The 26,770-nt window shown below is 34.2% G+C and overlaps 2 protein-coding genes and 1 long non-coding RNA gene across 3 annotated transcripts; 1 reads left to right on the top strand and 2 right to left on the bottom strand.

The window, feature by feature from the left end:
• Window positions 1-858: 858 nt before the first annotated feature.
• On the bottom strand, window positions 859-4,123 carry LOC107913837 (uncharacterized). Its single transcript, XM_016842485.2, has 5 exons — window positions 3,427-4,123; window positions 2,753-3,323; window positions 1,950-2,460; window positions 1,790-1,871; window positions 859-1,207 (listed from the first exon to the last, which is right to left on the bottom strand). Exons 1-5 carry the CDS (start codon window positions 3,481-3,483, stop codon window positions 992-994), a joined length of 1,437 nt encoding a protein of 478 aa, XP_016697974.1. The 5' UTR covers window positions 3,484-4,123; the 3' UTR covers window positions 859-991.
• Window positions 4,124-14,294: 10,171 nt separating this feature from the next.
• LOC107913839 (uncharacterized) lies at window positions 14,295-15,187 on the top strand. Its single transcript, XR_005919573.1, has 3 exons — window positions 14,295-14,601; window positions 14,725-14,839; window positions 14,928-15,187. It is a non-coding gene; the product is annotated as an uncharacterized lncRNA (long non-coding RNA).
• Window positions 15,188-15,312: 125 nt separating this feature from the next.
• LOC107913838 (1-phosphatidylinositol-3-phosphate 5-kinase FAB1B) lies at window positions 15,313-24,294 on the bottom strand. Its single transcript, XM_016842486.2, is given in 12 exon segments — window positions 15,313-15,822; window positions 15,954-16,217; window positions 16,771-18,267; window positions 18,589-18,759; window positions 18,843-18,966; window positions 19,325-19,656; window positions 19,739-20,596; window positions 20,754-21,098; window positions 21,232-21,385; window positions 21,543-21,690; window positions 21,693-22,264; window positions 22,592-24,294. Coding segments are annotated over 12 exon segments (5,403 nt in total). The 5' UTR covers window positions 23,206-24,294; the 3' UTR covers window positions 15,313-15,498.
• Between the last annotated feature and the right edge of the window lie 2,476 nt (window positions 24,295-26,770).

Raw genomic sequence — 26,770 nt, forward strand, 5'->3', positions numbered from 1 at the left:
TAATTTACTTATTTTTTTAGTAAATGGGGCAAAATGCAATCTATCTCCTAGTCGGTCTCCATACTACTTTTATCGATATTTTCGTTCATTGTATTAGTTTAAGAATAAAGTAGAAAAAAAAAAGTTTAAGATTGTAAACCAAAAACTATTTTCTAAAGAAATTGTTTTATAAATCAATTAATAGATCATTGAGTTTTTGTAAGAATTCAATTTTGTTTGAAGTTTAATTGTATGTTAATTGATGGTTGAGTGTACCATTGGCTGAGAAGGTTGATATAACGTGCCAAATTTTTTCTTTGTTGCCATTTTAGGCAGGAGGCTTGATTCAAGCAATAAAAGTTCCTATTCTTCGTGATAAAGTTTAGATTTATTTATCTTTCCAAGCTTTGATACAAGACCAAGATCCTCGACCACTCTCTATTCAATCTAACTGTATCTATAGCTTTGCTGGCTTTTGTTTGTATGGGACTTCAGTTCCCGTTTTGCTTTTAAAAACAACTTAGACAAAACTTGGTAGACTTCCCTTTTTCATTCCTCCCATTGGTATTCTTAAACAATTGTGATGCATTTGTTTAATGGCTGTCATAGGTCCTTAATTAGTTGAGACTATGTTCATCACTCGACCAAACTCTAGAGTAATAATATCCTAAAGCTTCTGGTCCACAGAGGCTGCATTACCAGACAAGTTCCTTAATCCTTGTGCTTCTCCCCCCCAAAAAAAAACATAAAAAGACAAGTTCCTTAATCCTGGGGTGGGTCACCAACAACATAATTCGAAGATAAAAGGCAAATGAAATGGCACAACAATGGTAAGTTATTGGCAGCATAACAATATCTGTACTACTTTTATATCAGAAATGGAGAAAATTTTTCAGATATGATCCCATTTTCAGGCCAACAGTTGACAACAATATTGCTGATGTGATTTTTTCTTACATGAAAAAGCTTTGCAAGAATGGGGTTTTGGGATTACACACAATGGGACATTGGATTAGCTGCTGTTATTGCAAAGGAAACAACCACATGAAATGTTGCCTGAAAATTGCAAGTTACTTCGGTTACTAATCAGAATGTTGTTTGGCTTTTGCATTTGCTCAGCATGTTGCTGTTGGGCTGAAGCTCTCCATTCTTCGGCTTTTCGATGAACAACCGCCATTCGTTTCATTAATTTCTCTTCTAATTTTGATCTCATTTTTTGTATTTTCACCTGCAAAAGGGTTCAGTTCACAACATTATATGTCAGTACATTAATGGGATCATTGTCACATGGTCCTTTATTAAATGCCCTATAGAGCTTATTTTCAACAATGGCTAAAAACCAAGCTTCCAAGTAGGAGACAACTTAGATGAAGTAAACATTTCAATTTCCCATGTATTTTTTAATGCTGGAACTTCACATGGAATTACAAGTTACAACTACCACGGATTGCAATATAAAAATAGGGACTTGATGACTTTAGCTTTCTTCATTTATATATTTTAAGGTTGAAGCATGCAGATAAAAGTATATTCAATTGAGGGAAGACACTCCAGCAGAGGTGGGCTAGTCAAGAAAAGCAAGAGATGAGATGTATCTTCGAGTGGCTCGAGGAAGAAATATCGATTTAATAAGTTCGGATATGGTCCAAACAGCATGAAAATCTTTAGTCTTAACTGTCAAGAGCATATCCATATTGCAGCAAAAGAAATTCAGGCTCAAAGGCAGCCATTGATGATTGAACTTTATGGTTTAATAAAGTGCTCGAATAGGAACATGCTGAATGGCCGAGAAAGGATTGAAAAAAAGTACCTCAAGCTTTCTTGATTGAGCTTCTGCTTTTGCATTTTGAAGGTTCACCCAAGCTTGGATTTTTGCTTCCTCTCTTCGGTACCTGTGACCCAAATTACAGTCATTGTTGATATGTTACATAACATGGACAATGATAACAAATATATTTTTACATCATTACCTCAGGCAACATTTAGTCCTTTCCTCTTCTTCCCATGCAGGAGTTCTCGAATCCGACACACTTGTCCGGCACGCACTGCCGGTTTCGAAATGTCTAAGGCTCTTTGACACTTCCTCCTCCTCCTCTTCCCTCGAGCTCCAATTGGATGTGATGGAATCGTATTGAGACCCTAGTTGTAGTTTAGCTAGATGACATTCTTGCAGCTGGGAAATGTCGATAGTGCTATTAGAACTATTCGAATTGCCTGATGCCAACGGACCTGACCTATTAGCCGGTGTGTTATGCCGAGCAGGTGATGAGCTCTTGCACGGTGTGTGGCATCTAGATGTTGTGGAACTTCCTAGTGGAGTCATCTCTGTCCCAGCATCTTTATGTTTAACATCATGGTACATTTCAGTGCCTGCATCTGTCATGGTTTCACTCACTGAGTTTCTGAAAAGAAACCCTTCCCTTGAAGGCTCTGAACATCTGAAATTTGGTAAAATTGGTTCTACCTCATCCGTGAACTTATCTACATTCATTCATCAAAAGCAAAACTAAGTGCTCTCCTCAATGTTAACCAAAATTTATAAGCTTTCAATAAACTATTTTATTGATTCAAAACCCCCCATTTTCATCATTCATGCAAAAAAGACCAAATTCTTTATTCTAATCAAAGCTGGAATTTTTTGTTCTTATCTAAAAAAAGCAAAATGAGCAAACAGTGGAGCAGTTTAAAAGTACTATTAAGCTTTCAAAAGGCAAAAAAAGGAGAAGAAAAAGACAATCATAATGACCCAAAAATTTGTTAGATACCATACTACCTTTTAGAAAGACATCAGTGGAACCTGGGATTCCACTAAAACCTCTGGTTGGATTATGATGTTCCAATGAAACTGGCCCTTTTACAACCTCTGTAATTTTTTCCTCAGTGACCCTTGATTTCTCAGCAAATACTTCAGCTTGTTGCTTAAAGTTATCACATTGTTTAGTTACCTTTGATGACTCAAGGAGTGACTTAATGGTATGAGCAGGAGATTCATGGCAAGAGCTGCTGATTAACCATTTCTCTGCATCGTCCCATTTTGAAGGAAAGCTCTTTCTAGCTAGATTGCCACCACTGAAGCTGAAAACTGGCCTACCTGGTGTACAAGGAGTTTCCAAAACTCTCCTTTGTGTTGTCACTGAGTTCACCCCTCTCCTCCTTTGCATTGAAACATCTAAACCTGTGGTGGTGGTGGTAGTGGTGGTGTTTGAAACCGCCATTGGAAATGACTTGACAAACTCAGATGTCTCCTTGAGATTAAGCTTACAAAGTGGGTCTGAAAATGTGTCTGCGAAGGGGTTACCATTGCTTTGTCCATAAAGGCTTGCATTAGTCTCCACCCCTGGTTCCTGAATCACATGAAAACACACACATGTTGTGAGCCTGTGACTGAAAACGAAAACAAGAAACACAAAAGAACAAAAAAAAAATGGGATCTTTAAGCTCAAATACCCCATTAGATGGAAACAAAAGTGGAGCTTGAAAGCATTTGGGACTTGCAAGATCCATTTTTTCTTGAAGATAACCTGAGTTTCTTTTTTCTTTTTGGCAAACTTGGTCAAGTTAAATTGCCGAGCTGCATCAATGTTTGAAAATGATAATGACTAAATATAAACTGTGGCATGTGAAAGCGATAGGAGATGGGTTTGAAGGTTTTTGAACAGATAGCTAAACAAGGATTAAAAAAAAAAGAAGCTTATACGAGTAGAAACCATGAACCAATGTACTGTTCATAAGACCCACATGGGGCTAGATAACCACTAAACAAAAGCTTTTGATATCTGTCTGAAAATGCCTCACCCTTTCAAAATGAAACAACAGTGACACATTGTCCCACTCTCACGAAATTAGATAAAAATAAGCTAAGAGACGAAATAGTACTCCATCAAAAGAAGAGGAACTTTGGGAGGTGAACATAATTTATTACTACAAATGCAAATATAATATAAAGTAAAATAGAACCCTTTGAACCCTTGACTCTTTGAGAGTCATCATCAGTTCTCTAAGCTAAAAGCAAAGAAATGGACAAGGATAAAAAAAAAAAATCATTTCTATTGGTTTATATATATGTTTATGGATTCTTTTTCAGAACCTTCTTTTGGATTTCATCTTCAGTTTATAATGAGCATTTCATATTTCATAGGCTCATAAGCTGTTAGCATTGCAGGTAAGCGCTGTTAATACTTAAAAGCCTTTCTCTCTCTATTGTCATGAAATCCCTTTGAAGTATTCTGTTCAATTCCTATTCGGACTTAACTTTAGTTTTAGCCTTTTAGAACAGTTTCTTGAGAAAGATAATGTGACCCTATGGAGTTTGGATGGTTGGGAGTTGCAACAATTCTTTTTAGGGTTAAATCACTTTTTTTTATATATGATCTTAGCATTTGTTTTTTTAAGTTAATTTTGAATTTGGTAATTATTCTCGTATTTTGGACTAAAAAAATTCAAGCTTTAACATGAAAATAATTATTTAATTTAAGTCCCAATATAAAAATAATTACTAAGTTCAGGAGTTAACTTAGACAAAAAATAATTATTAAATTCAAACCCTGATTTAACTTTTTATTTTTCAAATAAGTAGATGAATAATGAATTATAAGAGCATCTCTGTGAAAATTCAAAACAACTTAATGAAACATGTCAGTAAACATAGGCTAAATAACTTAATACAGTATTAAAGTGTTCAGTACCTTTTGTTGAATAAAGTATGTAAGTTACATATGTAGGCTATACATTTATGTTGGGCTTTGTTTTTCCGGTTCCTAATAATAGGGGTCTGCAGAAATATCATCATACAGATTAGAGCTGTATTTAAGCACCGAAAATGTGGAACTTGGAAGCTATAGATTATTAATGGTTAATGAGACCATCAAGTTCTTTTTCTTTTTCTTTTCTTTTTTCTAAAAAGGCTTAAAAGAAAAAGAAGAAGAAGAAGCATGATTTGGGTATTAAATTATATTCTTTTTTGATAAAATTATCATAGAAGTCCCTGTACTATGAATCAGGTTGTATTTTATCCCTCTACTTAAAAAATGGGTAAATTAATCCTTGTACATTAGATTAAAGAGTAAAATATTCCTTTCTGTTAAAAAATTCATCAATTTATGTTGTTAAAAACTTGGTGGTTGATCGAATAACTAGACAATAATGTATAACGTGTCACGTATATCTCATGTAGACATACAATGGCCGGTTTTTAGTGGTAGAAATGAATGAATTTTTTAACAAAAACACTAATTTACTATTTGATCTAACATACAATGATTAATTTACTCTCTTTTTTAATACAAGGGGCAAAATACATTCTGATCCTTAGTACAGGGGCCTCTACGGTACTTTCCCCGCCTTTTTCATTTGATACTTAATTTCTTTTTCCAAATTGGTATCTAGAGTTAATTTTTTTTATTTGTAAAAAACTGTTTTTTTAATTCATTAAAAATTTTCTAGAAATTTTAATTTTTTAATTTTCATATTTTAACTAATTATTCATTTGTTTTTATTATTTTTGGTTTTCAGCAAAAAAAAAATTGCAATATGTTTGGAGTTTTTATATATTGGATTTTGATTTAAAAAAAAAACCGTTTCCAGTGGCCGACCAATTAATTAAAGAGTAGTAAATTGATGGAAAATGCAGCTTTGCATATGGTGACTTAAATTCTCATTCATTTTGGTTGAGATCTTATTATCTAACATTATATTTCTAATGTGGTCCAGGTTAGCTTTGATTGAACAGGAAGTTAACTTGGATAGGCCCAGGTTAGCTTATAGCTGCAAGTGCCCAGGACCCACAAGGTACCTCAACTATGGGTTCCTAAAACAGTTTTATTTTTATTTTTAACATTCATTTCATTTTATTAAACCAAAGAAATTAGGTAAAAAATCTTTCTATTCTTTCGATTTTGAAATTAAGTAAATTAATTTTTTAAAATTTTAGAGTAATTTAATTTATATTAATTTTGAAAGTGAGCAATTTAGGACAATTAGTCACGACGTTAATATCTCTCGTCAATTATATATAACTTTAATTGCTATAGTAACAAATTTAACCTTTGATGTTTGCATATTTTATGATTTTGGCCTTAACTTTACAAATTTTAATTTACACATTTATATAAATGTTGCAAGATAAATTTATTAAATTCAAACCAAATTGATAGAATGTGTGAACTTTGAAGGCTACCAATCAAAATCATGTATAATTGATAGAAAACATTAACGTCATGATTAATTGTCCTTATTTACTCATTTTTTAAATTAGAAGGGATTAAATTGCTTTGATTTTTTTGAAAAAGACTAATTTTCTTAATTTCAAAATGGAAAGAAACTAAAGAAATTTTATATCCAAAAATTACAAGCAAATCGACCCAAAACAAAGGCCATGATTTGGAGCGTCAAAATCTAAAAAACTCGATTCGATAAACTTTCAACATAATAAATTACGTTAGTTTTGGTTTTTTCTTTCACAAATGTGAAAGGAGACTCTCGTCTGTAATCTTGATTCAATACACATAACTAAAACAATTATAGAAATTATCAAATCTTGGCGTGTCTTGTCTTAAATATAATATGAATTATTTTTTAATAAGAGTATAGGTAGAGGTGTTCATGGGCCGAGTCGGGTCTAAACATAATATTAACATACTTTATGTTTGTTTAAGCTTGATCTGGCTTGAAATTTGGGTCTAAAATTTTATCCCAACCTGCCAATTTTTGCAAAAGACTAACTTAAACTCATTTTAGGCCCGCCCATATTTAAAAAAGTATTTATATTATATTATTTAATATTTAATAATTTTATACATTTTTTATTTATTGAAATTTTTATATAGTCAATCGTAATATTATTTTAATGTTTACATTAGAGTAGTATTATATATTTAGTATAAATTTATTTTTTAACGAGTTCTAAATTACATAATATATAAAAAAAATAACATAATATAAAATATTATAAACTTTAAACGGGCTGTGCTCGAGCCTTGAATGTTCAAGCTCAAGTTTAGCCCATATTTTAAACGGGCCTAATTTTTTTCCCAGTCTTATTTTTCGGGTCTAATATTTTTACCCAAATCATCTTAAATTTCAAACAAACCTTCGAATCTAAACGAGTAACCCAGCCCATGAACATGTTTAGATACAAGTAAGATTTGTTGAATGCTAAATTTAAAATTTATGTCAATTGAAAATTTTTAAAGTTATACATGCCAGTGATTTTTTAAAAGTTTCAATTAATTAATTAATTAATTAAAATAATAATTTTAATAAAAAAATTAATTATTATAAATATCTAATTAAATACTAAAAACTACAAAATTAATCATTAATCAGTTTATCTTGAACAAAACATGGATGTTGGATGTCCCAAATACTTCCAAGCTCCACTTTTTTCTTTTTTTTCCATCTAATGCGTAATTTGAGCTTAATGATACCACATTTGCTTTTATTCTGTGTTTGTTGTTGAGTTTTTTTTTTCCTTCTTCTTTTCTTTTTCGGTCACAGGTAGTATACAAAGAAGGCTGCCCCAATTTTTTTTATCAATTGTTTTATACGGTACGTGGTTGAGTGGTTGAGTGTAATAGTAAGGTACATTGCACTCTCGAAGGGATGACTCAGGTTCGAATCTTGGAAACGACATTGTTGAGAGGGACGGCCACGAACCTAGAACATGGATCATAAAACAGACATGAGGTAAACCAAAAATAAAAAAATAAATGTTTTTAGGGGCGTTTGGATGAGAAATTTATAGTAGGGATTTCATTTGTATTAAGACTTTCAAATTTTTAAAAATGATGATTTTTAAATCATTGCATTTTGAATTGATGAATTTTAAAATGCTAGCATTTAAAAAAAATTCAAAACTTTTAAAATTCATATTAAAATCTACTTTTGAAATTCTCCGATATATTTACCCAAACAAATAAATTTATTTTTAAAATTTTGAAAAATTTAATACACCTTTAAGATATATCGATGAAAAATTTTATTTAAAATTATAAGGGTAAACTATAAAAATAGTCACTTTTATTTACCTTATATTACATTTTAATTATTTATGTTTGAAATGTTACATTTGTCACTTACGTTATAATTTTGTTACGTGGTGGTCACTTTGTCATTAAGCTCCATTACCTCCCTAACAGTAATCCTACGTGGCAGTCCAAATGGGTTTTAAATGCCAACTTGGATGTCTAACTGAGATGATAATAGTTTTTTAGTCAAAATGGAAAAGAAAACTAAAAGAAAAAAGAGTTATTAATTTAAAATTTTTAATTAATTAAATTTATTTAATTAAAAATCTATTCTCATCCCAATTGGAAATGCAAGTTGGCATTTAAAACTCATTTGGACTATCGCGTAGGATTATTGTTAGGGAGGTAATGGAGCTTAACGACAAAGTGACCACTTCGTAACAAAAATAATAACATAAGTGATTAAAACGTTACATTTTAAACATAAATGACTAAAATGTAATATGAGACAAACAAAAGTGACTGTTTTTGTAAATTACCCAAATTATAAAATATGGCAACAGGTCTAAACCTAATTCATTAATATCCATTTTAGTATTTTTAATTGAATGTCTCTATCTAGACGCACTAAATTATAATTTAATAAATTTCATATTTTTTTAATAATGTAATGGGAGTCTATCAGAAGGTGAACTTAGGCAAAAGAATTTTTTTTTATTATCTTACAAGTCTGCTTTAAGTCCATATTAATGGTAAAGTTCGTGACCTCTTGTCAAGGGTTCTGGTTTGGCTCTGGTGACGGCATTTTGTGTGTTTCATGTGATTCAGGAACCACCTGCGGAGACTAACGCAAGGCTTTTATGGACAAAGCAATGTGATACGGGGTTGCGCGCGGACCAAGATCGAGTTGCCAAGTCACGAGAAACTCCTACGAAAACCCTAAACAATTAGATCTGAAACGAAACAGAAAAATTAAAAGATTAGAACTTTGAATTTCCAGATCTGAAATAAAATCCCCAAATCAGCAAAGAATCAAATTGAGAATAGAAATAAGTGTTAGGGTTCTTGAAACCCTCAAGGAGATTGTGATTCTGCCCAATTGAACACCAAGATAGTTTTTCCCAAATTTCGACAATCTAATTTCACCCAAAAAGAGTATGGAAAAACCCTAGAAATTGGGGATTTTTGGGCTGATTCCTTAAGATAGAAAAAGGCTGAAAACACAATAAGAACAGAAAATAGATTAGATAATGATTCAGCACAAATAGAAATAAAGAAAGAATTGACAGTAAGAAATTAAAAGATAAGTCCTAAGAAGCCTTGAAATCTCGAAAGATCTCACAACTCCCTTCAAACGGCTCTAATCTCCCCTCCAAAGAATATCAATGGCAAGAAGAAGGTTGAAGATGGCTCCCACAATCAAAAAGATTGTTAAAACAACTTCTAAAGAAAACTCAAGAGAAAATCCTTGAAGAACTCAAAGAGAATTTTCACTCAAATCAAATCTGAAATTTTTAATGTAATTGTAATATCATGTAGGGTGGCTGGCCAAGCCATATAAATAGGCCTTTCAAATGTTTTCCTAATTTAATTAGAACACTAAAACTACAACTAAAAAAAAACTCCTAATTATTTTAATATGGAAATTCGGCCAAGGGTCTTTTATTTGGGACTCTTGGATAAACATTTAAACTAAGTAAAATAAATAAATAAATAAATAAAAATAAAACTTTACAACTTGGGCCACTTTGACAATTTGGCCTGATTTTCAACTAAGTATGGATGGATTTCTTGATTGAGCTGGGAATTTGCTTATTGGGCCTCGCCTTCAAGAATTTGGGCTTTTGTGACTCGTATCATTCCCCCCTTCCTCAAAAAGATTCGTCCTCGAATCTGAAAAATCAAATGAACTCGACTTTCCTCTATCGAACGGGACTAATGGCAATTGAGTCCACTGAGAAGAATAGCCATGAGATAGTAAATAGCAACGGAAATAAGCTTGTAGTCCAATCATAAGCATAATAGAACAGGTATAACGCATGTGAATGGACAGATTCAGATTACCATGGAAACAATCTAATTTACTCACCACTGCCTCGTCAAATATTTGAAATAAAGATGGACATGTTTTAAGGCATTCAGTCGTCTCACATTGTTCCCACAAACCATGAATAAATTGTGAGTAATAAATCAAATGGTAAACATAATCGTCACAAGTAGGTATTTGAAAAGATTCACATGGTTCACAGAGTTGCATAATCATACCATGCATTAATCGACGGTCTATAGATTCACTCACACATGCATTATCAAAAACAAGAATCTTTTTATCAACCATCAAAACAGATAGATCATCAATAAATAAAATAGGACAGTCAAGCACGTTTCGATCTAAGTGTTCATCAACACGATCTTTATCACTATCCGAGGAGTACAAAAGTGTTTCAAAGGTTTCAAGCATCTTACCTCGATAAGCAGAAGAATAAGGGTCGATTTTACCTTTTTCATTTAAAACAAACCTTCGCTCATCGGGGGCATAGTGTAGTCGAATCTCCGTTGTTGAGTTAACCTTTGTCAAATGGAACTCAAACTTCATGTACAACCACATAAACTGTTTAAGGCACGAATATAAATTGAAAACAAATTTGGAAAATTTCGTTACCTTATTCTCCAAAACAGATTTGGACAAATTCGAGGATTTTACACAAGGTAAATCAAGAGAATAACAAATCACGCTTCTTTTCGTAATGACTTTATCAACCACAATCGAAGAGTAACAATTAATTGGATCAAAATGAGGGGATCTTTTAAGAACTAAGTCACCAAAAGTTTTATCAATAATTTTCAAATCTGCACTGGACTCGGTTTCTAAAATTTCCTTACCTCGCTTACCTTCGGGATCATGTAGTGTGATTTCATCTTTGCCTAAGTTGATCGTATGAAAGCGTCTTTCATTTGAGAGGTATTGAAGTTGAAAGTTATCTTTCGATCTTTCAGGAACCTGAAAAGTAGCAACACAAGAAAAATTCATATCTTGGTTAGTGGAAACATTCCTCACTAGCCTTTCCTCGTCTTTTTCTTTTGTTTCTTTTTCTAACTCATTTTCTCTTCTTTCTTCAACTTCTTTTTCAAATTTCTTTTCTGTTTCACATTCCTTTTCACTCTCAATCTCTTTTTGCTCTTTTTCATTCTCTTTTTCTTTTTCCTCACTTGTTTTAACAGAATTTCTCAGTTTGATTTGGTCCTCATGGACTTGTTCCGGAGTGAGCGGCACTAAGGTAAGTTTCTTTCCTTGATGCTTGAAAGAATACCTATTGGTACGACCATCGTGAGTGACTTTTCGATCCAGTTGCCATGGTTCTCCTAGCAACAAATGGCAGGCTTGAATAGGCATTACGTCGCACACAACTTCGTCTTGATACTTACCGATAGAAAAGGCAATGCGCACTTGTTGAGTGACCCTAAATTGGCCTTCGTTGCTAAGCCCTTGTAGTTGATAAGGTTGTGGATGCTTGGTAGTGGTTAAGCAAAGCTTTTCCACCATCGTCGTGCTGGCTATGTTCGAGCAACTTTCACCATCAATAATAACTCTACAAAGCTTACCTTGTACATGGCAGCGAGTATGAAAGAGATGTTCTCGTTGCTGCTCGCTCCTTGGTTTTGCCAAAGATGATTGTCCACGATCATGAAAATCATCATCCATTCTAGTGACACGTCGAGGGCCGCGCCTTTGGGGTTGGTTATCCCTATCTTCCTTAATTGGATCTCGATATTGATGTTTTTGATTCACTCGTACCTCATTCAAAGTAGTATTCAATGCTTGAAGTGTAGCATTTATTTGTGTGATTGCAGCAGTATGTCCATCTAACTGTTGTTGGACTTTCATAAGTGCATCATTATTATCACCTTTAGACATCTTCAAAACCTGTAAAAAATAAACACTCAACACTCAAAAATAAAAGTTAGCAAACCTCACCATTAATCACTCAAAAAGAAAATTCAAATTCTCAATGAGGTCGAATTCAATCTTGTGAGTTCTTTATCAGAGTTTATATCAACCAATTAGAGAGTGTGAACCAAACTACCAAAGAATCCTAATTTGCACTAGGATGCCAAAAACTGACGAGACACCAATTGATTCGTGTTGCACCGAGGAAGAAGTTGTGCACACGTTTAAATCCTACTAACACAAGAAACAAGAAGGTGTTAGATAACGTAAAGGAAGAATAAAGGTAAACAAATGAAAACCTACAGCTAAGAATCAATAAAAATTGCTGAAAACAGAAAACCCGAAAAACTGCGGAGTAACTTGACAACTTCGTTCGAGGTGTTCCCGATCTCCAAAAATCACGAAATTAAATCTGGAGTGTCCTTATATATTTAATTTTTGATCTGGAAAATTTGGGCACCAAATTCAACCCGCTGAATATTTTTTTAATTTTTTATTGGATTTCGTCTTTTTTCAATTTTTTTACTTTTTCGACTTATTTTTTTGCGGGAAATATTTTTGTATATTCAATAACAGTGCCAAAAATATGTATGTAAAATTTCAGATCAATCAGAAAACGTTTACCCACTCAAATGAATTTTTTTCGAAAATTTTTCTGGGTAAAACTGCTGTTTGTAATTTAAAAAATAGAGATCAGTTTAGAAATCAACCAAGAACACCCAAAACGCCCAAAATCTGATACCAAATGATACGGGGTTGCGCGCGGACCAAGATCGAGTTGCCAAGTCACGAGAAACTCCTACGAAAACCCTAAACAATTAGATCTGAAACGAAACAGAAAAATTAAAAGATTAGAACTTTGAATTTCCAGATCTGAAATAAAATCCCCAAATCAGCAAAGAATCAAATTGAGAATAGAAATAAGTGTTAGGGTTCTTGAAACCCTCAAGGAGATTGTGATTCTGCCCAATTGAACACCAAGATAGTTTTTCCCAAATTTCGACAATCTAATTTCACCCAAAAAGAGTATGGAAAAACCCTAGAAATTGGGGATTTTTGGGCTGATTCCTTAAGATAGAAAAAGGCTGAAAACACAATAAGAACAGAAAATAGATTAGATAATGATTCAGCACAAATAGAAATAAAGAAAGAATTGACAGTAAGAAATTAAAAGATAAGTCCTAAGAAGCCTTGAAATCTCGAAAGATCTCACAACTCCCTTCAAACGGCTCTAATCTCCCCTCCAAAGAATATCAATGGCAAGAAGAAGGTTGAAGATGGCTCCCACAATCAAAAAGATTGTTAAAACAACTTCTAAAGAAAACTCAAGAGAAAATCCTTGAAGAACTCAAAGAGAATTTTCACTCAAATCAAATCTGAAATTTTTAATGTAATTGTAATATCATGTAGGGTGGCTGGCCAAGCCATATAAATAGGCCTTTCAAATGTTTTCCTAATTTAATTAGAACACTAAAACTACAACTAAAAAAAAACTCCTAATTATTTTAATATGAAAATTCGGCCAAGGGTCTTTTATTTGGGACTCTTGGATAAACATTTAAACTAAGTAAAATAAATAAATAAATAAATAAAAATAAAACTTTACAACTTGGGCCACTTTGACAATTTGGCCTGATTTTCAACTAAGTATGGATGGATTTCTTGATTGAGCTGGGAATTTGCTTATTGGGCCTCGCCTTCAAGAATTTGGGCTTTTGTGACTCGTATCACAATGTCACCCCCATTTACAGACAAATTTTCTGACCCACTTTGGAGACAAGCAATTCCAATGTGAGCTTCAAACACCACCACAGGTTTAGATGTTTCAAACCATCGTCCCACTTTGAAGGAAAGCTCAGCTACCACTGAACCTGAAAGACCTGCCCTACCTGCTGTCCAAAGGCACCTTCCAAAACCAAAACTCTCCTTTTGTGTTGTCACTCACTTCACTCCCACTCCAAACATCTAAATCTGTGGTGGTGGTGGTGTTTGAAACTGCTGCCATTGGAATTTGACTTAATATAAACTGTGCCATGTGAAAGCCGTACGGATAGCTAAACAAGGTAAAAGAAGCTTAAACCATGAACCAGTGTACTATTCATAAGATCCACAATAAAAGCCCATAAAATGGGAAATCTGGAATTGAATCAAAAGCCAGCCTGCCTTTGCACACTCAGATCAAATGTGATTGGCTGGTTAAAGCAGATAATGGAGAAATTCATCCCAATAAATATTTCAGTTTTACCTTAACGTGTCGCCTGCAATATCCACAACCTAATATTTAGTTGACTCCTCCTAATTTAACACCACAACTATTATAGTTCTTTATAATATAAACCAACTCAATGATTTAAAAACTTAGGTGCCATCTCATTGTGTTTATTTTAATACAAAGTTATAATGTTCCATGTTGTCAGCATATGATAAGCAATCACACACCAATCAATAGCTTGTTTAAAAGTATGTTATTTGCAGACTTTAATCCCCATGTTTTGTCTTAATCATCATTACTCCTTCCTTTCCCTTATATCTGTAGTATGAGAAATGAAATCAATGTCTTTAACAAGCTCCTTTCCTCTTCATGTTCCAGTTACAGCTTCTACTTCACTTGTAAAACATGTTAACAAGATTGCGATGCTTAAACACAACCAAGTTCCTAACAACAAAAAACCCACTTTTCAGATCAGATCCTTCTCCAAGAAAAACAAGGTCAACGATTACCTCTTCTTTTGTTTTACTTTTCTTTGTTTAGTATTTCAGGACATAACTGGCAAAAACCTTGTCTTCCATGTTTATCGGTGTTTGAATGTCTGCTTGATTTGGTTCAAACAGGTTTTGAGGACCAGTCTCAGGGATTAATCTGTTATGAAGATGAAAATGGTGAAATAGTTTGTGAAGGATACGATGAAGGCCCTCGGTTTCATCAACGAACATTTTATCATCTTAGGTGAGAAACCCTGTAATAGTTAACTTCCTATGTTATGACATGTTTCATGTTACTGACCAGTTTTTGTCATTGTTGAACTGAAATCCAGAGATGCAGAGATCCTTGATCTTCTTCAAGATAGATGGCTTCAAATCGTTAATGACGGAGGATTAAGCAGTGCTAATGAAGGTGTTATCACTGTGAAAGATGATTCCCAAGTGTAATGATTTTAGCAATGGAAGCCTGGTTCTTACCAGATTTCATGGAATGATTGTTACAGACTGTAAAAAGAACTCTTGTAAGAAAAAAAAGTCTCTTGTAATCACTCACTTTGTTTTTACATAATGTAATCAAAGGCTAGTTTTTCAATCAATTATTGTATACCAAGATTCACAAAAGAGTCTAATATATTATCTATAAGCTAAATACAAGAATAAATATTTTGTACAAAAAAATTTCATGCTTACAAAAAAATTTCATGCAGGGGTCATTAAATATTTGACCTCTGACAGAAATTCCCATGGCTTTGAAAAGCCTAGCAAAAATTTTTAATGTAACTTCTCTTTTGTTGTGTAAAACAAAAAGTACCCTCTAAAAGAATGGAAAAAATGGAAACCAATCATATTAACAAAAAAAAACAGAATGGGAGAGTTCAAACTCCCAGATTTTCGCTCCTGAAATCACTTAATGGAGGTCTCGTGTTGTTCGTTCTCTTCGCCTCTATCTGACAGAGATATGTCAGAACTGGGAGGAGGAGACCACTGATCTGGGATCATTAGGAAATAAGTTGCCATTGCTTTCCGGAACCTTTTCTTGTATTGTTTTGGTGAAATAACGGTTGGTGATGCATTCTTTGGTCCACCGAGAATGCCTGAAGCTTTCACCCAAGTTTCGAGATGCTTGTCCCAGGTATACTGCCTCATAAAATCAATAATTCCGATAACTAACTCTTGCTTCTCTTCATCCACTCCAACCAGTAACGAGTAATCCATCACATCGCTTGCCTGCATGGTCGAAAAGATAAAGAAATGAGAAAAACGGGATGCTGTGCACTTTTGGGTAATCTAAACTAGAAATGCATGTCATGCAGATGGAGCTCGAGGCCCAAGCACACAAGCAAAGGTCTAAAACTTACTGCAAGAAAAGCAGTGTCATTCCAGATTGCTCTTTCCAACAACCGCTTTGCTTTACTACTCACGAAAATCGGGGAAGTCCGCATTGATTCAATCAATTTCTGATCTAGCAGAACCTTGTTGCTTCCACCAGAGCTGGGAACATAACGAGATCTAGATCCTTTGAGATCATATTGCCGTGTGAGATTTCTTCTAAACAGAATATTCTCCATTACCAGAACAACCATCTTTGCCTCTTTCCCACCTTTAAGATGCTTTGCAGTAACCTTACAAACATAAATCAAAAACAAGAAGTAAATAACGATCACGGAAAATATGTGCAATGTGCCATTTATAAAAAGTGAAAAAAGAAAAAGGAAAAACCAAAGGTTTCATTCAATTAACTTCCTAGTGGACTACTAACAGTAGCAGACTTCTAGGTGGTAATGACAGCCAAATCTGTTCAACTTGCAAAGCGAAGAATTGCATGGTTATGCATATCTAAACTATTTATTCTCTCGTAATGGTTCAAGGTTATATACAGGAGAGGCTCAATATGTAAGCTTATAGTTTATTTATCCAAAACGACCTTCTTTCTCGGCACATATTAAACAAAACAAGCAGATTAAGTACGAAGGTAAAAAGGGTAAATTTGAGATCAGCTTACAGTTATTGGGGGCATTTATAAGATATTATGGGAGCAAATATTAAAGAAAATGTCAGGAATGGACTGTTCCACCTTCTTTAACTGATGATCAAATTTAGGACTTTGTCTTGCTTATCCTATATATTAATGATGATATGTAGCATTAGAGCATCTTAAGGCATAGGAACAAGCACCTGATAAATACCGAGAATCTTTGCCAGGCATGTCGGACTTCGAGAATCAATTGATTCAGACAAGTACTTGAAATATCCAGATGCAATTTTTATAAATGATTCCAACTCTGTCTTCGTGACTTGTTTAATGATAAACCGATCATCCAAGGTTTTTGCAAAGAAAACGTTGCTCTTGCCACCCTGTGCGCTCCACTTCTTACAACGACTCAAAGACCTTATGAAATCTAGCTCTGATGGGCAACACATTCTCCTTAATGCTTCGAATCGCTTCGCATAATAGCATGTAACAGTATATTTCACTTTGTCAGACAATCCATCATCTCCAAAAGATACCCTGACATGCAAAGACTTTGTAGATGAAAGTGGGTCCATATTCGAGTTGCGAGATCCAGTTTGGTTATCGGTTGAACCAAAACTTCTATGAGGATCTAAGTTCATCTCATCAACAGAAAGTAACGACTGAATCACTGAATCCGTTAAAGATACTGAAGCTGTTAAATCCCCACTTTCTTTAGGCCAATCCACTTCATCACTTACCTGGAAATGATATTCGGATGATGCTAGAGCATATGATATCATACTTGTGGGCTCATCATCATAAACAGGAATAACAGTGTCAATAATGCCCACTGGCAAAAGCAATCTAGCCCCATCTTGCATTTCCAACTCTCTAAACGAAGAAACATAGATTGGATCATACTCACTCAATGTATCGAGCTTAGAAGCATTGCCTAAAAGGTTTTTGTTCAAGGAACGGTAGAAGCTTAAGAAAGGCATTTTTAACCAGCTTACAGCGTCTTCCAAATTCTCAGAACCTTTAGTGGACAATGCTGGTGAAAGAGAATGAGAAACTTTTGGCCCAATCTTTTCTTCAGAATGGACATCCAAATCTAACCCCTCTGTTACTGCATCTACAGCACCAATATCAAAAGCAGCAGAATCAGAAAGAGAACACGAAAGTTGCATAGGTAGTATTGCTGCTCGCTGAATATCGCCAGTCCAAGCAGCATCAACGGTATCTGACAAATTTTCTATGACAGGAAACTGGCCTTCAGACAGGGCCCGGCGAACATTTTCCATAGGTTTCTCACAATCCAGTCGGTCATACATGCTGTGGCTATCAGAAAGATTACCACAGTCTTCAGATACTGGATTTAAATTTTCACTCGTGTTTGGTTCTTGATGTATCAGGTCTGACCAATTGGTGCTGCCATTCAGTTCTCTTTGGTCAGAGCATTCATTGCTTTTTCCAAGTTCCAGCATATCAATGTCTTTGAGCTTTTCGTCACCAGTTGGGGATTTGTCCTCATGTCCTGAAGTCGAATCGCTGACACTGTCCTGAAGGCTGTAGTTTTCCAAATTGGTAGCAAAAACCAGGCGGTGGTCCCACATATAAGATTGGAAAAGTAATTGCCGCCTCAACCGGTTAATTTCAAGAATGTCAATAACAGGTTGCCCTTTTCTGACTTCCCTTTTCAAAGCCTTTTGCAACGATTCCTAAACCAAGTCCAAGAACAATAAGAAACCAGACACTAAATATAGAAATGAATATATGTCATTTGCTTTTCAGTTATAGTCATCTTTCAACTCAAACTAATGGAAGCAAGGGAATTAGCCATTTTTAAAGGTTCCATTCCACATGAACTTTTCAAAATAACAGTTGCAGATATCTAAACATGAATAGTTCACAAAATACGGACATAGCATTTTTCTAACAGATATTTTATCGCCTGAATCATCAGCAGTCATATTCATTCATATTACATGGTCCAGATAATTCACAAAGCAAAAATGTAAAACATGTTAAGGAAGTCTCACCTGAAACTCCGTTTTCTCCTTTAGTAATATTCCTTCAAGTTCAGAAGTTTGTTGTCTCAGCTCAGGCATTTTTGCGATACCATGAGGTGCCACTGTGGCAATTAACTTTTCTGTAATTTTACCTAGGGAATTGAGTACTTCAGAAAACATATGCTCTGCCCGGTCAGCCACCTGCTTGCAATAATAAGATTAGATTACTAACATGCGGAGAGATCTATATCGGCTACTTCAAAAAACCAAATATATCCGTGCACCTTATCTGTTTCTTTTTGTATCCATTCCTGATTCTCATAGTCAAAACTAACTTGTGAGGGTGGAAGGTAGACAGAATGGACGCTGATTGTAGCATACCGAAAGCAAGCAACCATTCTCCCAAATCTACAGATATTTAAACAGTGAGTAAGGAGGAATATAATAGATGGAGTTTTTCCTTTTTTAATCACTTATATCATTCAATAAATTATATAAAATTCATAACCAGTTCATTAGAACATTCAAAAAATCTCTCAAGAGCACTCATACTATTCTATTATTGATATCATTGACCAACGAGTTTGTACGGCCAAAAAGGTTGATTTTAACTCAAGCAAACTATACACCAATAATTAATGACACAATGTGGTTAATTATAATCATGGGTCAAGGAAGTTGTAGCACATTCTTAACGAGGAAACTGTTTGTACATATATGATACTCGGTTAATAACTATAAAACAAATATAGAAAACGGATGTTACCCGTAGAAACGAAGACAATCTCTATGTAAAGAATGGCCACAGCTTGCAACCCGGCTTGCAGCTGCATGGTTTGAAAAACTAAGCTCCAAAAACTTCCCAAAAGATAAACCCCAAGCAGCATCAGACATCACTATTCTCCGAGTGGTCGGAGGTAAGCCATTGGCCCTGGGACATTGCATGCATCTGTGCCACATCCAGATCTTGCCCAGTCTTTCACCAGATAAGAAACCTTCAGAGAGTTTCTTAACAGATATGGTGAGGGTTCCTTGTTGATGACTATAACAATGAACGTGTGCTTCCGAAGGCAAGTCACATGAATGGCATCGGTAACTCTGAAAAATTAATAATCTCAGTTTCAAAGAACTGCTGGGGTTTGTACAATGCAATATATAAATGCAAGGAAAAAATGTTTACCTGATCCAATAAATCATCCCGTAAAACCCGACCCAAAGGTTTATCAAAACTTCCGTAATATTTTATTCGAAAGAGATGGGATCTTTCACAGACAGTCCCTTTCCACACGCTTCGGGATGATAAAGAAACCAAAATGCTCTGATTGTCTTTGGGAGATGGCGGAAATTCTTCTTTCAAAGTTTTTGGCTCCTCAGGACAGTTATTAAGGTTATTACTATCTTGTTGCATAGAGGATGACTCTGAATCACCTGACTGAATTTCAACTGCTTTGTTATGATTCTCTTGGTCAGTGTGTGCACTAAAAACTAGCCCTGAAGATTCTAATGGTACAACACTACTAGAAGTGAGGTCATTATTCAAGAAACCCTGACTTTTCTCCACAAAAGCTTCCATCATTGAAGATTCTTTGGTGTCCATATCATTTTCCTTGGAAAATGCATCTGAGATATCTTTTCCAGAAGTGGATAGTGGAAGGGCAGTGAATTCTAAAGGGGGTGCGCTTGAAGACAACAAGCTTGTACCATTAGGTAAATAATATGGTGGAGTTTTTTTTATCTTCTGAAAGTTACTAAAGACATTTGATGATGGTAGATCTAAAGAGGAAATACTATTAGCTGTTTGTTGTTCCTGGGACATTATATTGGCAGGAAAAGCAAAACCAGGAACTGTTGATATGAACCTCGCCACGTTTGATGGTTTATCCAAATGTGCCACAGTCAAAGGCAACTCCGGCAGAGAGGCTCCTTCATCAGCAAGAAATGATGTCTCCAGAGCCAAGTGATAAGCTGCAAAAATTCCATATTGGACCACATGCTTGACTTTCTTCAATTCATCTCCATTTGCTCCCCTAAGTAATATCTGAAGCAAATACACACACACAGGGTTAGACTGGTTAAATGATCCATTTTTACAAATTTAATATAAACCAACACTGTTGTGAAAAGAAATATTATCACCAAAAAATTCCAGTGTAAATTTTAATTTCATCTACTCTTATTAGTTTTTGATAACTTACAGTGCAACCGAATGGCTTTGGGCAGCCTTCAAAATGCATTAATGTCTTGGTCAATTTCTTTCCTCCTTGTCCAGCAGAACCAAGATCTTCCACGAGCCTCTGAACGTGAAACTTTTCACAGTAACCCATCTTCTGAGAAGAGAGATGATCAATTGAAGGGATAATTTGAGCACCTGTGCAGCGTGCAACGCGTTCTAACAATGACCTCTTGACATTGAGAACAAGGCATATGTTCTTTTCAAGAAGGTTGTCCTGGACAAATCGAGAAACTGATTTCTCTACCAGAAGGATATTGGGTTGCTGTGTAAGTATCTTTGCTACAGCCATCCTCAAATGGTCCATTTCCTGGATAAAGATGTCAAAGCAATAAACAGGAAGCCAAAAATAGAATTTACAAGGGGAAAAAGAAAAGCATAAAAGCTCATTGAAACAAAAGGCAATAATCCTAAACGGAAAGAAACATATAAACATGAACCACCTGCTGCAACAAAGTATCAAAACTTGAAAGTAGGTTAGACACTCGCTGGTATTCAAGAGCTCCACCAAGGATCAACAACCGAGGTTTCTCCATTTTTGTAGCCATTCGTCGATGAGCAACATTCTTCTTGCAAACAATTCCTTTGACAATCATGCTATAAGAACAATAGCAAAATCAGAAAGAGAAAAAGAAGATATTGACAATCATAGCATAGTTGAAACTGAATTGGTGTGTTCGTATCATGCATTTCAAAAGAGCAAATGGCATAATCAGTCAATATAAAAACATATATCGTCTTGTGTAACATTTACCTCTCACAGCGACGTCCAGTAGCTATGCATTTCACTTTAACATATCCACCAGGATCCATCCCTCCCCCTTTGCTTCTGTCTGGCTTTAAAAGCGTAGCAGCCTCCCATGAAAGAGCAGTGATGATCTCTAACCAGCCTTCTTTATCATTTCATCACCCACAGGAAGGTTCTCAACCTGTAAAAGCTGAGATACCAAAGCCCTAAAATGTCCATCAACTATATGCTTCATTGCTTTCTTCTGCTCCTCACTCGACTTACCCTTAAACCGAGTCTTCCTACTTCCAAAGCTGCTTGTGCGAAGAAATCCCCACTCTCCTGTAACATCACAATCTCCATCATCATCATCATCATCAAAGAAAGAAGCTTCCTTATCATCTTCTTCATCTTCGGGTTCAGGAGGGAGCCAGAGAAGTTTATTATCTTCAAAATCTATAGGACCATCCGAAGATGATGCTTCGCATTCATCATCAGCTTCCCGCTCATCTTTCTTCGCAAGCTGTGATATTCGTTCCAAAGCTGGTGAAGGGAAAGCGTGGGTTCTTGGAGAACAGCTTACACTTTTGAACTCAATATTTTCTTTATTGGGATGAAATTTAAATGACCCGTCATCATTGCTAATATCCTCAAATTCAAAAGGAGTATGATAGCCGCTTTCTAGAGAGAGATGCTTCGTGTCACAATCAGACATATAAAAGCTGAACTCGTCATCCTCATCATCGCTCCTGATGCCACAAGAAAAGCAAGCAACAAGTAAGTAACAGGAAACAGAAAAAACATTAAGACCTGCTTCTGTCTCCAACTCTTCCACTAGGTCTTCTTAATGACTACTACTAGTTCTTCCTTTCCCTTTTCTGTTTCTGTTCCTAAAAAAAACCTATTCGGTAGATAGCAACAATAAAAAATGGGGGGAAAAAACACGATAGCGCGGGTAAAGCTGCAAAAGTACATCCATACTTAGGTGTCCAACTTCAAGTTATGCTGAGTGATAGACGAAACAAAAAAAAAAAAAAGGAAAATGCGATCAAGACTGCAAGACATTTTGATCTCACCTGTGGAATGAAAACTCAAATTGGCTTGAAGATGCATCTTCTGCATCAGTTGTCAGATCATTGCTCCTCTTTGGTGCTATCTTTATGGACCTATCAATGTTTTTATTAATTGCAGACAGTTGATGGGCAACAAGAATAGACCTCGGTTGAAATTGTTGATATGATCCAGCAGGATATGGTAGAGAGCTAAGACTAAAACTACTGTGAGCAGTTCCACTGGAAATAGTGCTGAGGAAACTAGTGGCTGAAGGAGAACAACTGACATCCTGAGTCGGCACCATCACTCCATCATCAACTGCAGTTATGCCCTGATGCCACTGCTTGAAACAATAGTTACAAACCCGAATCTTGTCCCGCTCATCTCGTGGAATCCTTGGATCATCAGATGGCGCAGGAACCGAGTTCTCCGTACACTTGGCACAGAAAACCCTGCCGCAGAGTCTACAATGGTGTCTTCGGTTGAATAATGTGAACGGAGAATCGCATTCATAGCACATCCTACAGCTATGATCAGGCATCCAAAAATCCCTCGATACATCAGGCTCTGTTCGCCAAGGGAGCCACGACTTTACTAAACCAACTATCTCGGAAAATCTCTTATTAGGAGGATCCATCTGTAAACAATCCTACTGCCCCTACTCATGATGCTATCTTCATTCGACACTCATATCGAACCATAAACCATGTACCGCGCAATTCACCCAAAAGACACTTTCACCAACAGCAACAATACAATTTCAGAATTTCTACGAACAGATAGCGAACTATTATGTCCACCAATCCACCTATCAAAGTAACTCTCACTTTTCCTTCTCAGAGCAAATGACTAATCCAAATCAATGCTCAAATAAACTAAAACAAGTTCATAATTTCCATGAACGTACCTTAAAATTCTGCAATCTACAGATTCCAGAGCCAAAAACTAGTAGAGCAAAATTCACAAGAATTGCAATGAAGGAAACCTTACAAAGGGCCAACAAACTGATCCTCAGTGACTATAAATAAGATCAAAGAACACCCTTTCTGATGAAACAACTCATAGCTATCTGTCAATCAATCACTCCCACGCGTTAATTAAAACAAATCTCATTATCCACCCAAATATCAGCAAATATAATTATCATTTCCTCATAGCAGCCAAAAACAATAAATAAATAAAAATCAACAAAATCAATTTTTTTTCCTTCCCCAACACACTATAAAACCAACAAAATCATACGCGCCTCAGGTGTTATTATGATTAAAAAAACCACCTTTACCTCGAACCGCCAATCAGAACGTCGTCAATCAATGTCAACCTCTTCAAAGAATGAAACAGCCAACCGATAGATTCTTGCCACGTACGTAAACAAACCGTTATATGATTTTTTTTAAAAAGTTGGTAAAAAGGTGAAAAAAAAAAAAAGCTCCCCCAACCCAGAACAGATTTCTTTACCAAAAAACCAACAAATCGATGAAATTATTGTCCTTGTTCTTGATCATGAGCACCTGATTCTCGATATCAGAAAACCAGAACCCCTTTTGTTAAAATATTTAACAAATTTGTATGAACAGAACACCTGAAAGAAAGCCTTGAATTGTATCTATACACCAAAAAAAAACCTGGGTATGTTTATATCTAATCTCACAACGTACAAAATTGAGTCAAAAATATCTTTTTAAAATTTTTTTTTCGAATTCTTTTAACATCCTGATGCATATTATTTTGGCGGAAAAAGCGACACTCTTTAACGTGGGTACATGATTCGAACTGTAGACTATAATGTAGCAAATCTGAATTTTAAGCATTTTTTACTTTTTATTTTTATTTTTTTTGTTGTGTAAGGACAAAATTCAAAGTTGGGCTTCAAGAGTTTGTAAGAAGGGACCGAGATATTCTACTTATGTCCGAAGCATTGACCTTTTCATTTTGGGTTAATTGGATTAAACATCCTCAAACTATTATTCAAAATTTATATTGTTCTCTATGCTTCAAAATTATTTTAATTAAGTCTTTAAAATAATCTATGAATATAGTTTTTAAATACCATTGTAGTCGGCACTGTATCAATCGCACATATCTTTCTGGTCCTAAACTAGTACCAAATGATCTAAGCTCTATTTTAATCAAATTTCAATGTGTTTTAGTCATTTTAAGGTGATTTGACCCATTTTGATCAATATCGGCTTACACCTATGCGTACTATATTGGTAGGAACAGAATTTCGATGTTTTAAATTGGCTTTTATTTTTAAAATTAAAATATAATTTATTAAATTAAGTTAAGAACCAAAATAATAATTTTAAAACTTATATTTTCATATAAATGTATTTATATTGATGAAATTGAACTTAAACTATAAATATATATATATGAAAAATATTTATACATCAATGATCTCAAAATGGTACATCAAAACACATTAATAAATATGTATCAATACCAAGATTAAAAACAGTATATGTATTACCTTATTAAATGCCAATTGGAAACTGACTTGAGCATATTTAAAAGGTGTAAATTAAATTATAAAGGCTTTATTAGTAAATTGTTCTTAAATTATATTCAATTTAAAGAAATATTTTTAGGAAATGGTGATTAAATTGTCATTTTATCCTATTTTGTCTTCAAAAGTGCACAAGGTCCAATAAAAATGTGTCACGTGTCATATTTTTATTGGTGGTATTGTTCTTTTGGTAAATTGAGACAACCTTCACAGTTTACATCACTCTTGATTACGAAAATTTTGAAATATCAAATTGAAAATTGAAATAGGAATACATTTAGGGGCCAATTTGTTAATTAAGTTAATTGTAAACACTTATACTTACCATATAAATAGTTTGGATTTGACATGTCAGAAAAAAGATAGTGTCAATAAAATTGAGGAGAGATATTTCTTTTTTTTAAACACTTCAAATGATGCAATATGTTCAAATAAATTTAAAATTTGATCCACGTGATTTAAATATGCTTCACATCAAAATTGAGTACGAATTTAACACTCATGCTACTAACTAGGCTGATAGAAGGATGTGATTAATACAATATTGATACTTTAAAAACTCAATTAAAATGTTTTGAAGTTTGAGAATCGGTGATAATAGTTTGAGGGCCTTTGGTGAAATTAACCCTTGTATTTTAATTATTATTATCATTTAAAGACAACTTTGCATTTTGCAATAGGAACGGAACGGAACGGACATTGAAAGGTCAATCAATTAGCTGTGGCTCTCCCCCACGAAGACCAAAACCGCGTTTGCGGTTTCCTTGACACTTATACACTCCACCAGTGTACTGGACCACCTACTGGTTTGGTTTTCCAAATAATTCCATGCAGAGATAATCAAATTAAAATAACTATTAAAATTTTTTTGGAGGATTTAGGCAAAAATAATAAGCTCAAAAATGAGCTTGGGCAAGAAGAATTAGGCCCGTTCAAACCTAATCTCGACTCCTTTTTTTTTATAAACTTTGTAATAATTGCATATTATTTTTATATATTATGCAATTTGTAGCACGTGAAATTTACATCTTTAGTAATATATAATGTTACTATGTTGTAAACATTAAAAATTTAAGATGACTATATATAAAATTATTAAATTTTAAATTAAACTAAATTTTTGAAAAATAATATGGGTGTGTAAAAATTGGGTTGAACTGGCCATTTACAAATATGAGCGGGGTTGGACTTATTTTTAATCTCATATTTCAAATCAGATTGAGCTTGTGTAAGTATAAAATGTGTTAATATCATACTTAGGCATGGCCCGAACTCAACCCATGAACACCTCTACTCCTTATCTTTTAATTTTTTAAGTTATTCCATGCCTTTTTGCTTAAATTTTTTCTTTATGATTTTTATATGTTAAATATAAAATTGATTTTAAATAATTTTTTTTAAAATTTTACTTAATTGAATCAGCTTTTAATGTTATGATGTTAAACTTAATTAATACTAAATTGTTAAACTTAAAATATAGTTTAAAAAAAAGACATATTAATAACCTTTATCAAATTAAATTTATATTTTTCAAATATAATAAGAGTTAATTGCATTAATTAATTAAATTAAAATAAATATAAAGATAAAGTTATAAAAAATTAAATTTTAACAATTTTAATATTAGAACAATTTAATTTAACTGTATATATAAAATAAATAACTTGTAAGAAATTATTAATAATATTATTTA

The sequence above is a fragment of the Gossypium hirsutum genome, chromosome D10, assembly GCF_007990345.1.
Source record: "Gossypium hirsutum isolate 1008001.06 chromosome D10, Gossypium_hirsutum_v2.1, whole genome shotgun sequence".
Taxonomy (NCBI): Eukaryota; Viridiplantae; Streptophyta; class Magnoliopsida; order Malvales; family Malvaceae; genus Gossypium; species Gossypium hirsutum.